The 13,093-nt window shown below is 39.7% G+C and overlaps 1 protein-coding gene across 1 annotated transcript; it reads left to right on the top strand.

The window, feature by feature from the left end:
• Positions 1-653: 653 nt before the first annotated feature.
• On the top strand, positions 654-2,096 carry tcf15 (transcription factor 15). The gene is made up of 2 exons (XM_044038826.1): positions 654-1,385; positions 1,780-2,096. The coding sequence occupies exons 1-2, from the start codon at positions 906-908 to the stop codon at positions 1,840-1,842; spliced, it is 543 nt and encodes a 180-aa protein (XP_043894761.1). The 5' UTR covers positions 654-905; the 3' UTR covers positions 1,843-2,096.
• Positions 2,097-13,093: the final 10,997 nt, after the last annotated feature.

Raw genomic sequence — 13,093 nt, 5'->3', positions numbered from 1 at the left:
TCTCCTGTAGACCTTTTTGAAGGGGTTGTACATGAAAATCCCAGAACATCAGCTGTTTCTGAAATACTCTGACCATCAACAGGCTGCCAACTGTGGTACCTGCACCAACAGTATTAAGCAAGCTTTAATAAGTAGAGTCACCTTATCTCTCACTCATCTTAATCTAATTTCACTTTACCAGTGTCTAAAGTATATGTGAGGAAGAAGAGGAGGATGACCGAGCAAATTATCTTATTGGGAACAAATCTGCCTCCTGTGAAAAGTCCGTATTTTAATGTTGGTGAAGATAGTGTTACTTGGAGAGCTCAATATTTTCTCATGTACTTGGTATAAAACGTATAAGAACCACTGATGTAGATTAAGGATATCTAGCCATATCCCTACTTCCTGCTCTTCATATAAATACTTATCTATCTTATCTATCTAAGTTACTGTGCTTTTTTAATATTAAAAAACAAAATTGTGTGCATGTGTGTGAGTTCAAGCTTTACGACTGTATTCATGAATTCATCACTTTGTAAATTTACATTCATTTACTCAGCTATACAAAAAAGTATGTATATCTTTTTATTTAAAGCGTTTATTAAGAGCTGTGGAGTGTTAGCAGCAGTTGCTGAGCAGCTCCTGTAACACTGTGCAGCTACAGCTCCTCCCATCCAGTTATAAGAGCCCAGCTGACCAGGTACTCAGGGTCCATCCTTAAAATGGTCAGTGAAAACTGACTCAAGAAAACACGCTCGGCGCATTCAAGCTTATTTTCCCCCTCGGGTGGTTTATTTGCAGCTTTTGCGCCAAACTAAGATGTAGAAAGACTTCCCGGAGTGTGAGGTGTGTTTTTCCTCCTTCTTTTCGGACTATACTCCGACTGACAGGGGATTTGGGGTTGGGACTGCTGCTCTTTCTACATGATGGCTTTTGCCATGCTGCGGCCTGTGGCGACGCACTTGATCTACTCGGACTTGTCGCTCATGTCCGAGGACGACGAAAACCGCAGCGAGAGCGACGGGAGCTCGGAGCATAGTTCCTGCGACTCCAGCGAAAAGCGCAGGAGGATTTCACGCCAGCTGGAGGGAGAGCCCGCGGTTGTGGTGAAGCAGAGGATCGCCGCCAACGCCAGGGAGAGAGGCAGGACGCAGAGCGTCAACACCGCCTTCTCGGCTCTCCGGACTCTTATACCCACCGAGCCAGTGGACAGAAAGCTCTCCAAAATTGAGACTCTCCGCCTGGCATCAAGCTACATCTCCCATCTGGCTAACGTGCTCCTCATTGGAGACGCCTGCGCGGACGGACAGCCGTGCCTCGGCGCGGTCCATATGCAAGGAGAGAGCGGAGCAAAGCAGCCGCGTAGCATCTGCACATTCTGCTTGAGCAACCAGAGGAAAGGGGTAAATACTGCTACGTATTTTCACGGACATACATTCTCTGATTATGTCACATAAAATGTAATAACTCGGCATAATACACAGATAATTACTTTTTGAATTATAGTCGTATCAGTTTTACTGGAGACGTGCGTAAAGTGCTTTTTACGCACTGCACATGTCCTGACACAAGCTGTGAATTCACACAGTCACGCTAATGGTTTTTTACTCGCTGTTGTGGAAAACCATGACGTTAGAGACGTCATCATTTCCAGCTCATTATGTTTTGAGCTTAATTTAACCTATGTAGAGAATCATGTCTTTCTACTTGTAAGATAAATAATTGGGCCTTGTGTCAAACTAAAGTTAAATATTGTTGAATCTCTGTACAACTGAGCCATGTGTTTTATCTTTCCAGATAAAGGATGGGAAAGATTGTCTAAAAATGCGAGGACTGGGTCCACTCCGAATGAGACGCTGACTGGAGACCAGCGATACATCAGCAACCTGAAAATAATCGAAGACTTTCTCAGGGAAGAGTCAAAGTTGGATTTACAAGACACACAGTATGCACACATGCTGGATCCAGTGATGGAAGAGAAGGAGTGAGAGAAAAAAAACTATTTATACTTGATTGAGAACTCTAAGCATAAGCCTTTCAAAGATGCAGTGCATTTATTTGAAACTTATGAGATTTTGTCCTTCCGTTTACTTGTTTGTTTGTTTGTTTTTCAAAGGTTTAAAATAAAAATATATTTTATCAAAATAAAAGCATATTGTCCTCTGATTCTTTTTAACATCTAAAGAGGGACGTTACTTTCAATACTGATTTTACTGGGTACAAAATGAGTATAAAATGTTTGTTTTTGTTGAGCAGTGGAGTTGTTGAATGACTGTTCCTTTTGCTGAACAAGCATCTGAACCACACTGGAAAAAACTGCAGTTTCTATGTCGAAGCTCATTTTTTTTATTTGACCACCAAAAACACAAGTAAACATTGTGTTACATGCAGCAAATTTTCCTTATCATTTAAGTAGAGGGATAAAATGTCTCTATGGTAAGACAGTGCACCCACACACATTTCCATTGTTTCCTGTAATGTTGCCAATACATTGTTTATGTAGCCTTCAGAGCCATAGAATGTTCAGGGTTTCTGGTGTCGTTGCCCGTTGTTTTTTTCCCCCAAATCTACGATTGGTGTTTTTTTGAAGTCTGTTATCGATTAGTCATGGCAAATAGTAGCCCACTCTCTGCTTGGAGGCCCCCAACACAGCTGTTGGTATGTTAGGGGGATAAATCATTGCTGTCGGCCCAATGGGCAGGGAGAGATGGGTGAGAGGTCAGAGGTCATGGTGGAGCACAGAAGGGAAACCCTGTTGACTTGTAGTCATCAGAAGACTCAGGTTCTTACTATCACTCTATGGTGAATAATTACATTCAAATGATTGTCAAAACTTAATATGCACAATGTTTATTTAGCCTGTCAGCTCCATACAATTCTCTCTGTCATTATCAGTGCCTTCTGGTGACATTCCAACACTGCACACAGGAAGTGATTCATTTTATTTTAAACCCAGATGGAGGCAACATTGTGTTAGTAAAGGGAAACGGCTGCGAACAGGTGAAAACACCCCTGCAACAAAGTGTCCCTGAAAAGCTTCAGAAGTTAGGTCTGATAGTATTGCTTCATCTGTCACAGTAAACAAATAACGATACATCATTTCTGTTCACAAAGAACAAACAGAGATAACATAAACAACAACAAAAAAAATCACCAAAACACACACACACTGCAGCTTTAACTTTCATAGAACTGACTGGAGTTTTTTTCATGCATTTTCTTGCGTCATGTTCCTCAAAACTCAGCACCAGTTCAGACCACGTTCACTGGAAAACTTTCCACATAAATGCAGAGAAGTTGAAGCAGTCCAGCCTTATATCTTGTCTTCTTCAGTCTAAACAGCGCTTTGGTGATTGCACTAAAAGGCAGATTGTGGCTCAGACAGTTGAACCCGAGTTCCTGTCTAGCATCGCTCTGAATCATACCAAACCTAGTCCTAAATATGACGGAGCAGAGCTCCCCAGAGACACACGTGGCTGTATGGAAAGAGAAATTTAAAGGTGCATGCTGGGGGTTTGCGCATCCCCCTTCTCTCCCCCACCTGCACTGTCAGGCTAATTGGAATTTGCTGTGCCAAGTTCTTCATGCTCATGGCCCGGGCCTCCCCAAATGGCTCCCCGAGGCTCCCCCCGGCAGGAAGATGTCACGGAGGCACAGGAAGGAAAAACAACGCCCCACCGACCTCTCTGAGGAACTCTCTGTGCGGCGGGCTTTGGGTCAGCGCCAGTCTTGACATCATCCAGTTCTGGGACCCAGATGTACATCTCTCTGGTGGTACTCCTCAGAGTGAGCGAACCAAACAGCAAGTTTTCAACAAAATCGGAAGGAGAGTTTTTCCACCCGCCCTCCGTGGTGACAGGTGATAAATTGATGACACAGAGCATCAGAGGAGATGTGCTGGGAAAGCAAAGACAGCAAATAAGGTCAGAGTGGATCTGTTTAACATGTCTGACAGGCGAGGACACACCTGGGGACCACTGCCGAGATTTTACTACTTCACTTTGGTGAGTTTTTCCCCTCTTCTGCGGACACTCGTGTCTCTTAATCCCAACAGAGATTTTCAACAGGAAGAATTTCAGCGGAGATGAAATGAAGCTAGACGGCTTTTCCACCTCCTCCTGCCAGTTGTGACCTGAGATGAAAAATGACCTTTATAGTCTGAGCTCTGTTGTGTTGTGAAAGGGGGAAAAAAGGAAAATAACTGCAGCCAGCAACACACTGATATTGATACTTCTTTATTCTCCGTCTGTTATATTTCATTGTCACCTCACTTCACATAAACAAATCATGAAGCAAAGTAAAGAGAGAAAAAGAGACAATGTTTTCATCCTTTCTTTTCTCCTGCACAATAAAAATGACTAGGTTAAAAATTCAGGTCAGTATACTGTACATGACCAACACTGGCCTGACTTTACACAACACATAATATATATATAATAATAATATTGTTGTCGTACTCCTATAGTAGTATTATTTAATATAGTGTATACTGTAATTGTATACTTTCTTATAGTGGCACAAACACAGGTTAATAAACATTAATTCGGGTTTCCCACTGATTTATTCATTTTCATTTAACCAGATAGAAAAAACAATTGAGATCGAAATCTCTTTTCCATGGGCGACCTGTCCAAGAGCTCAACAGCGCACGTCGTTGTAAATAGTACATTAGTAGACGGGTTACAAACAATAATTTTTGACAAAAACAATAATTTAACAGTGGTTTGACATTTAAAGTGCAGGAGTTGGGGTTGTTCAAGTATAAGGGTGGGTCACACTAAATATTTGACACTTTAACCTGTAGAAGTTTAAGAAGTGCTTTTTTTTGCAGAAGAATTTTTCATTTTAAAACCGTGTACATGTTTTCCTTATTTTCAGCATGTGTTTCAATAACGTGATTGAGAAATAATTATACTGTATCGTCATTGTAGCATTATTAAAACATCAAACCTAATGGTGACCTAAGAAGACTTTTGCAAAGAATATTAATTGTAATTAATTCACAACCCTCCACAGCAACAGATGCTCAAATTATTAATCGGGTTAAGACCAGTGTTGCCAGATTGGAGTGACATAAAGTCACTGTGCCATCTTCCAGATAAAAATTAAATAGCAAGTAATGTTTAATATAACACATGTGAATAATTGTCAATATTATTGGTAAGAGTAAAAAAGTAAAACTATGTTTGGGTAAGACATTGTCCCTATTCTAAGAGTACTGTACTTGTTTGTACAATTTGGAGAACTGGCTCAAGGAAAATCTGGACTTGGTCTCAATGGAACACACTACAACCTTACATAAGCTGCTGGACAGTGAACGTGAAGGAACTTGACCTTTTAATAAAATGCCTCTGTTCCCTCTGTAAGCTGATTAAACATAAACAAATGAGTCAAAATGGTCACAACCTGGCCATCCAAAATGAGTTTCACCCACTCATGTTATAAAACAGAAAATCAAACTGGCAGAAAACTCAAAATGTGGCAACACAGGTGAAAACAACCGGTGTAGTATTTTCTAGCCCAGTAATTTTTAGCATTAGATGCTAAAACAGATAAAATAGAATCACATTTTAATGTTACAGAATTAAACACAACGTGACTGCACTTGCACAATAAATTCCAGTTGCACAATAAAACCTGAAACATTGTGGTTTTTATCTCGCCCATTGAGTAGCTCAGTGTTTTTATTGACTAATTTAATTTTAATCCATGCATAAAGGTTTCACAGTGATGGATTAATTAACTTTATGGGACCTAGATGATGAATTAAAAACAGAAATACCAATCAAACAGGATTGACTGCTCAGTCAAACGTGTTCCTCTCTTTTCCACAGGAGAAAAAAAAATCACTAAAATAGATGATCCAGAAAGGGGCAGGATGTAAAGCATTTTTTCAGCATCATCTGGGAGCACAGGCCTGATTCCCACATGAGTGCTTATCTGCAAGATTTTGTAGTCGTGCCAGAGAGCTCTTGTTAGAAACAAACCTGCACATGGTAATATTTTAATAGCTTTTGCTCTCTCAGAGTCTGTTTCAGCATGTTTCAAACACTCAGCGGCTGGGGAGATGGCCCCCCGCTCCACCTGCACGTCAAAGAAATTAATGATTCTGAGTCACTTTTGTGGCTTGAGACTCAGAAACCTCGTTTCCGATTTTACTGAACATGACTTTTCCAAAAGAGGAGGAGGAGGAGGAGTAGGAGGAAGTCTGTCTGCCCAACCGTCGGCCTGAGCTTCTGTGGGGGAGAGAAGCCTGTCTGAGGAGTCGATCCTATCTCCTCAAACATGCATAAGAACAATTGTTTTTCATGTGTCAGAGAGTTTGGCTAGGCCTCCAGACAGAGGGAGGATGATGGAGAGCTGTGCGGTAAATAGGAGGGGTGGGCGTGTGGAGCTGGTAAGAGGAAATCCCAGAGAAGAAATCAGGGGAACAATACAGATCGTCAGCTCTGTTCTGCTGCAGGCTCGGGCAAATCCAGCAGCCTGCCAAAGCCCAGAGGCAGAGGTGAGAATCCAGCAGACGCAGACTTGAAGGTGTTTCTGCTTCCTTAAAAAAACAATTGAACAGGCAGCGTGATGCAGCTCTGCAGCCACGATTTCACCACAAAGACAGGAATCATGTCAGGCAGTTACAGTCATTGACAAATTTGAAAAACAAAGTCGGATGAAACCACACCCTTCTGAGTGAATATAAAAAAACCCTCATCCTCTGTAGTATGTTTGACAACACACTGAAATTGGCTAATGGCTAATGGTGTTATATCAGACTGATCCAGATCTTTTTACTGTAGTAAAATCACCAAGAAAAAGACACTTCTGTTGGGGATGGTTCAAATAATGTCTCCCTCTAGTATTGATACAATAAAAAGTGGACTTTTTATGGGTCAAACTAAAAACCCACCATACTTTATAAACCTATGATACATCCATTAGCAAATAAATGCCATTAGGGCCACATGTAATGGCTGGCACTGTTGTCTCACAGCACTGGTTCAACCAAGGGCCTTTTTGGAGTTTGTGTGTTTGCCCCTTGGCCTGTCCCGCTCTAGTTGTTTTCTCTATTTGGTGTGAATACTAAATTAAATATTAAATTATTATTATATCATTTATAATTTGTTAACTTGTCTCATTGTTTATGTTTTAATGCTCCCGTGTTGTGAAGACTATTTCCTCCTGTGGGACAATAAAGATTGTATGTGTTCTAAAGCAAACTAATATAAAAAACATTTCATTAGAGATTAAGATTGTAGTTCGTAGACCTTTTTTTTTTTTTTTAAACTAACCATTTTATTTACTGTTTCAGAAATATTACCAATCAGCTCTGGCACTGGAACAAAGGTATTGCTGTAGTTCATCAAAGATAAGCTATATATCTGTCAAACCCCAGTAAACATGTTGAGTCTTCATGGGAAAGTGTCCGTGTACAGGGCCTGTGGGGAGGGACGGCGGAACTATTGGGACGTTTCATTTCAGCCTACAGAGCAAACAGTCAGAGGATTTCCTCAATCAGAGGCTAAAGAGTGTGCTGAACAACCTCGCTGACAGAAACATGGAGACCAGCACAAGCAGCTGGGCGTGCTAACAACCTCTGGGATTCACTGTGGCGTGCAACACCCTTCAACTGCAACACTGAGAGTGGGACATGCATGTGCACTCGCTCACACTTGCACCCACATTTAAACCGTTCGGAAAATCACAACTCTTGAGTTTCAGCAGTTTTTGTCCCACACACAAGTCGAATACCACACAGTTTCTTCTTTTTTACTTTTTTTTTTGGTCTGTACTCTGTTTTAACACATAGTATGTATAAATGTAAACTCCCTGGTGCTTGAGTCTCACACAACACACCTGTGCTGACCAACAACTGAGATATTTCAAGAATGTGGAGTATCATGCTTTTGTATGTGCCATTTATTTTTCATGCTGAGCTGACTCCCTGTCATAAATCTTAAAGACCGCTCACAGCTGCATGCACCGGTGTCCAATAGGAAGCGACGGTAAGAAAAAAAAGAATCCTCATTTCCACTGATGCTCAGTTGTAACATCAGTAAAATTCTATGTTGAGCTCACTGTGCCAGCAGCTGCTGAACGCCGCATTGTTTAATGCAGATGGTGGAATCCAAAGACCTCACTCTTTCCTCTTCCATAAAGACGGTCTGCTATTAATAACATATATCGACCTCCTTTGTCAACAAGAGCGACACATACAAATAATATGCTTGGAGGGAGACAATGGGGAGTTCCCTGAGATGAAAACAACAGGATGAGCCAGCCTCATAACTGTGTGTGAGTGTGTGTATGTGTGTAATGTGAGCCTCTTGGAGGAACATCTCACTGACCCCACAAAGTAAAAAAAAATCCAACCTACTGTAAACCCTCAAAAAAAACCTCCATTCTGGCCATAGATTTCTGTAAATGTTGCAGGTCAACTTTCCCGTTGATCTCATATTTAAATATGTCAACAACAGAATCAATGCTCTTTTTTTAAGTGGTTATATAAGATATTGATGTATAGTTATCTCTCTCCTCCCCAACGTTGCCCCCCTGATATAAAATTCTACCCCAATCTGAAATAATAAGTAGCATTTCTGTGCAAATATTAGCATGATTGCCCCTTTCATTTACACTTTAAGCTGCACTTCTAAAACTAAATGAATCATGTTTTCCACTAATGGGGGCTGTAAAGCTCTAAAGTGAACAGTGGGTGTTTAGGAAGGCTGCATAATTTAGTTTAAGAAACAAGTCACAGAGAATTTTACAGTAATGGCTCAGTGATGATGCAGTGTTCTCCAACACCACAGGGTGGTGCGTGTTCATAGTGCCTCCCAGAAAAACCTTCAGATTATTTTACAGGAAACTGAGGCAAATAAGAGAGAAATGCAAAAGTTTTCACAGTTAACTCGAGGGCCAGAGGAAATGTAAAGATGCTTCAGGTGATTTTCTTCATCAAGGTGAGAAAATTATTGAATTTCTTTTTATCCAAACATTACATCAGTGTTTTACTGATAAGATCAGCCACATGACCACAATATCAGATTCTCTGTGTGTTTATTGATGTTGTGCACAAAGTGTATTAGGTAGACCATGTACATAATAACTAGAATTGTTGATGTACTGATTTATGATAATTTTTGAAGGAAGCATTTTGTTGTGCTGTCAAACATTTACACAGAGTTGAGAGTTTGGACACAATAGAAAACAATCTATCAAGTATTAGGCAACAAAAAGTAAATGTTGATACTTTGATATGTTGTTGTTTTTGATAGGTGTGCTTAATAAAGTGGAGTCTGAATCTGTGTGTTCTCAGCTGCTGTTGGTGCATTACGCAACCCAGAGTCAGAGAGGAATAGAAGCAAACTGCAACGACGATGTCACACTCAAGTGTCCGCACAACGATATTGACAGCATGGATTTCCTCTCGGTCATATGGTACAAGGTCAGGTGACTTGTTTTAGGATATCTCGGGCGCAAATGATACAAAATCTAAGCTGGGATGAAGACAATTAAAATTATATTGCATCACTAAAATGTCAAAATAGTTTCTGCTTCTTTTTTTGTCTGGCTTCTTCAAACAGGTCAAGGACAAACAGAAATTTGGCCTCCTCAGGAAAAGAAAAGGGGAGCAAGTGCAGGCGAAGGGAACTGCCAAACTTGGAGAGAAATACAGCCTGTTGCTTTTCGGCGTGACGGTGAAAGATTCGGGCACCTACGATTGTACCGTCATGGCAAATATTGGATATGAAAATCTGTATTCTGAAGTCAACCTGACAGTTCATGGTAAGCTATTATTTTAATTCCAACAATCACTGGAGCATCTGTTACTGAGTCACTGAGCCACAGTTCAGTATAATAATAAAACCAGATAAAGGCAGAGCAGTTTTATTTCTATGGCACTTTTTATGCACTGTGCTAATCCAAAGTGCTTTAAAGAAAACCAATTAAAAAGCTATATAAAAGGACATTGCAATTAAGACACTTTCTCTTTGAATTACAACAACTTCAAAACTGAAAAGACAAAACAATACATAGACATTGTAAGATAAAATAAATACACACATCTATCACACTTTCAACAATAAATGCAGTAGAAGCCATTACAAAAGAGTTGCTCATTCTCTAAATCTCAGGCATACAACAAAGTTTTAGGATCTGATTTAAAAGATTCTAAAGCAGAAATAGACCCCGGGTTTTCAGGAAGTTTTTCATGCTTTGTTCTGACTCTGGAAACCGCGAGCAGACCAATACCTGCCCATCTGAGCGCTTCATAAAACTGAAGGAGGTCAGAAAAATATTTGAATCCGCTCCAAAAATAGGCAATGTTTTAAAATCAATTATACGGGACACTGAACGCTAGTGCAGTGATTTCAGCACTAATGTGCTCCATTGTCCTGGTCCAAGGAAATGGGGAAAAAGTAAAGAAGTTTGAAGCAGTTAAGGGGAAATCTAAATAAAAGCATGATTTAAAAGTAATAAATGGAGAAAACACAAGAAAATATGAAATATCAACTAGATAAATATTAAGTACTAGTTTGCATGAAGATAAATAGAATTGACACACCCATATTGTGTACACAGTGCAAACTTAAATTAAATACAACATAAATTAAAATTGCACAGAGGTGCATGAATTTTCTCATCTTTCATCTTGTAGCGACTAGTATCCGAAGCAAAGCAGTCGCTGAGAGGCTGAGAGGGTGTTAGCTGATTGTCTGACACGCTGTACTGAACAAAATATCCGCTGAGATCCAAGCATGTTTTTACCAGGTTTATTGCGATCAAAATCAAAAACATCGGTTGTCACCACACAGAAAAAAAACGTGTTGCTAACCAACTTGAGGTTTGAAATCATAATAAATCCAGCAACATACTCTGAGACACTGGGGTTGTGTCCACTGGATGTTTGCAAAGCATTCGAACTGAGGACACTCATAGACACGATACATTCCCTAGCCCTTTACCATAACCTAAACCCAATTCTAACCCTAACATCAAGTCTTAACCAGAAAAGCCATTCTAGGGTGTGACAGAACATGAAGACCAGCCAAAATGTCCTCACTCCCTATGATTTAAGTTTGTTGGTCCTCACAAAGATGCCCATACACGAACACACACCTGGCAAATGTTGCGGGCCGTCAGTGTCTATACAGAATATAAATGTTAGTGCTCCACTATCAAACCTCCAGTTCCATAAATGTGTAACAAAGCAGTGTTCACTTACTCCGGTTCCCACTGAATTGTGTTTGTGAGTCCAGTTTTGTCCTCTCCTCCGCACACACACAGGACCAAAGTAGATGAACATCGCTGCTGTTCACCAGTGTTTATATATAATATTAATGTAAACCCTCAAGTATCAAGAGAAATGTGCAATACAAATGGTAGAGAATCTTTCACCATTTTAAATTGCAGTTAAACGACATACAGTTCACAAACTCAGAGCTGGTTTTAGCTGCAGTTTTGCCCTCTCTCTCTATCAGTAGCACCTGACGCCTCAGAGCAGGAGTCTGTTCTTCTTTCTGTTCTTCTTTTGCTGCTTCATTTCATTACTTGTTTAGGATTTTTAACTGAAGGGAAGCTTATTAAGGGTTTTAATATCATCACCAAGCCATATTTTTGAGAAAACCTAATACAAATCCTGAACATAAGACTGGAGAGAAAGGATTTAGTCTTTACTCCACAGTCCATTTGTTCACATGGTCTAATATGTATAATGTGTGAAGAAGAAAACCTCTGCATTTGCTTTACAAGTGCCATAATCTGACAAATGTGTCAAATGTCTGAGTTTTCCTCATTTCTGCATCTGCAGCAAAGACACAGAAGGTGCGGAGCCACATGAAAGAGCAGGAAACACTTTAAGATGATCCATCTCCTCAAACACACATATTTTCCTCTCTAGCCTCAATGTTAAGCTTTCTCTATTTTTCTTTATAAAACGATTTTTAATCTCTTGTAATCTCTAATCTCTTGTTAAATAAATCTTTGAAAATGTTCTGATTAATGTTGTCAATGAGATACACCGATCTGTGGTAAGACATTTATAGTTTGGACTGGAAAATCTCACAAATGTCTTCTATTTTCTCTCCTTTTTTTTCGTTTTTAATCACAGAGTGTGTGACTAAGACAGTCGTGACACCAGTGACAACTGTGCTGAATATAAATCAGTCCACCGAACCATGTCCCGTGCAGGTCCAGGACCTGCCACTCATGTGGACCATAATCGGCTTTGTGGCAGTGGGGCTCCTCAAAATCGTTTTATCTCTGATCAGCATTTGGGTAAATAAACTTTTTTTCATCTTCACACACAGGTGATTATGTTGAATGTATTGATCAAACACAAAAACAAGGGTTCTTTAAGGAAGCTGATGAAGTTATTTCAGGGATCTGTATGTCAAAAAGCAAAAACTGTTCTTATGTCTTAGTTCTCTTCTCAAACCTGTGATGGGAGACCAAAACAGTGATGTTTTTTATGAACATAAATGCATGGTATGTAGTTTCTTCCACTAGTGGCCTCTTGATTAACACAATAAAAAAAAAAAAGATCTAGATTGATTATGTCAGGATGCATTATGTGATCGTTGTCTTGTTATCAACATTTTCTTTCCTCACTTTCTGTCCCACACAAAGACAATAAAGCAGGTGATGTTATTAAAAGACAATCAAAATGAAATGAAATAGAAATAGGGATTTCTATGGACTATGGACTTGAAGAGTGTTGGAAATGTTTTGGTTAATGTAAGTTCACTACTCAACAAACTGTGTAGAACATTAGTCTTGCCAGTTTTATTTTAATGCAGGAGTGTTACACCTTCAGGGTGAGAATCCAGCACGGAAAGTGTTATCCTCACTCACTGCAAGGCAACGATGGAGGATGACTGTATATATACATATATATATATATATATATATATATATATATATATATATATATATATATATATATATAATCTTGTTCAATGTTAATGTAATTCTTGACACAAACAATCCTCTCAAGGCTACATGAGATGTGTTTCCTGGTGCTGTTAATCTGATTTCATACTCCTGTGTCATAGACAAGCCAACTGTGTTGCATATTTGTACTGCATAGAGTGTTTTTGCATTGCATTGCATTGTGGGA

Source organism: Solea senegalensis, linkage group LG11 (assembly GCF_019176455.1).
Source record: "Solea senegalensis isolate Sse05_10M linkage group LG11, IFAPA_SoseM_1, whole genome shotgun sequence".
Classification (NCBI taxonomy): domain Eukaryota; kingdom Metazoa; phylum Chordata; class Actinopteri; order Pleuronectiformes; family Soleidae; genus Solea; species Solea senegalensis.
The sequence above is the reverse complement of the archived record's forward strand: the minus strand, read 5'-3'. Positions and strand labels throughout refer to the sequence as shown.

Bases quoted from the DNA above. Each gene is read 5' to 3' on its own strand.
- tcf15 (XM_044038826.1), top strand. From the start codon at position 906: ATGATGGCTTTTGCCATGCTGCGGCCTGTGGCGACGCACTTGATCTAC. The intron at 1,386-1,779 runs GTAAATACTGCT...TTATCTTTCCAG, and splicing joins TGAGCAACCAGAGGAAAGGG to ATAAAGGATGGGAAAGATTG.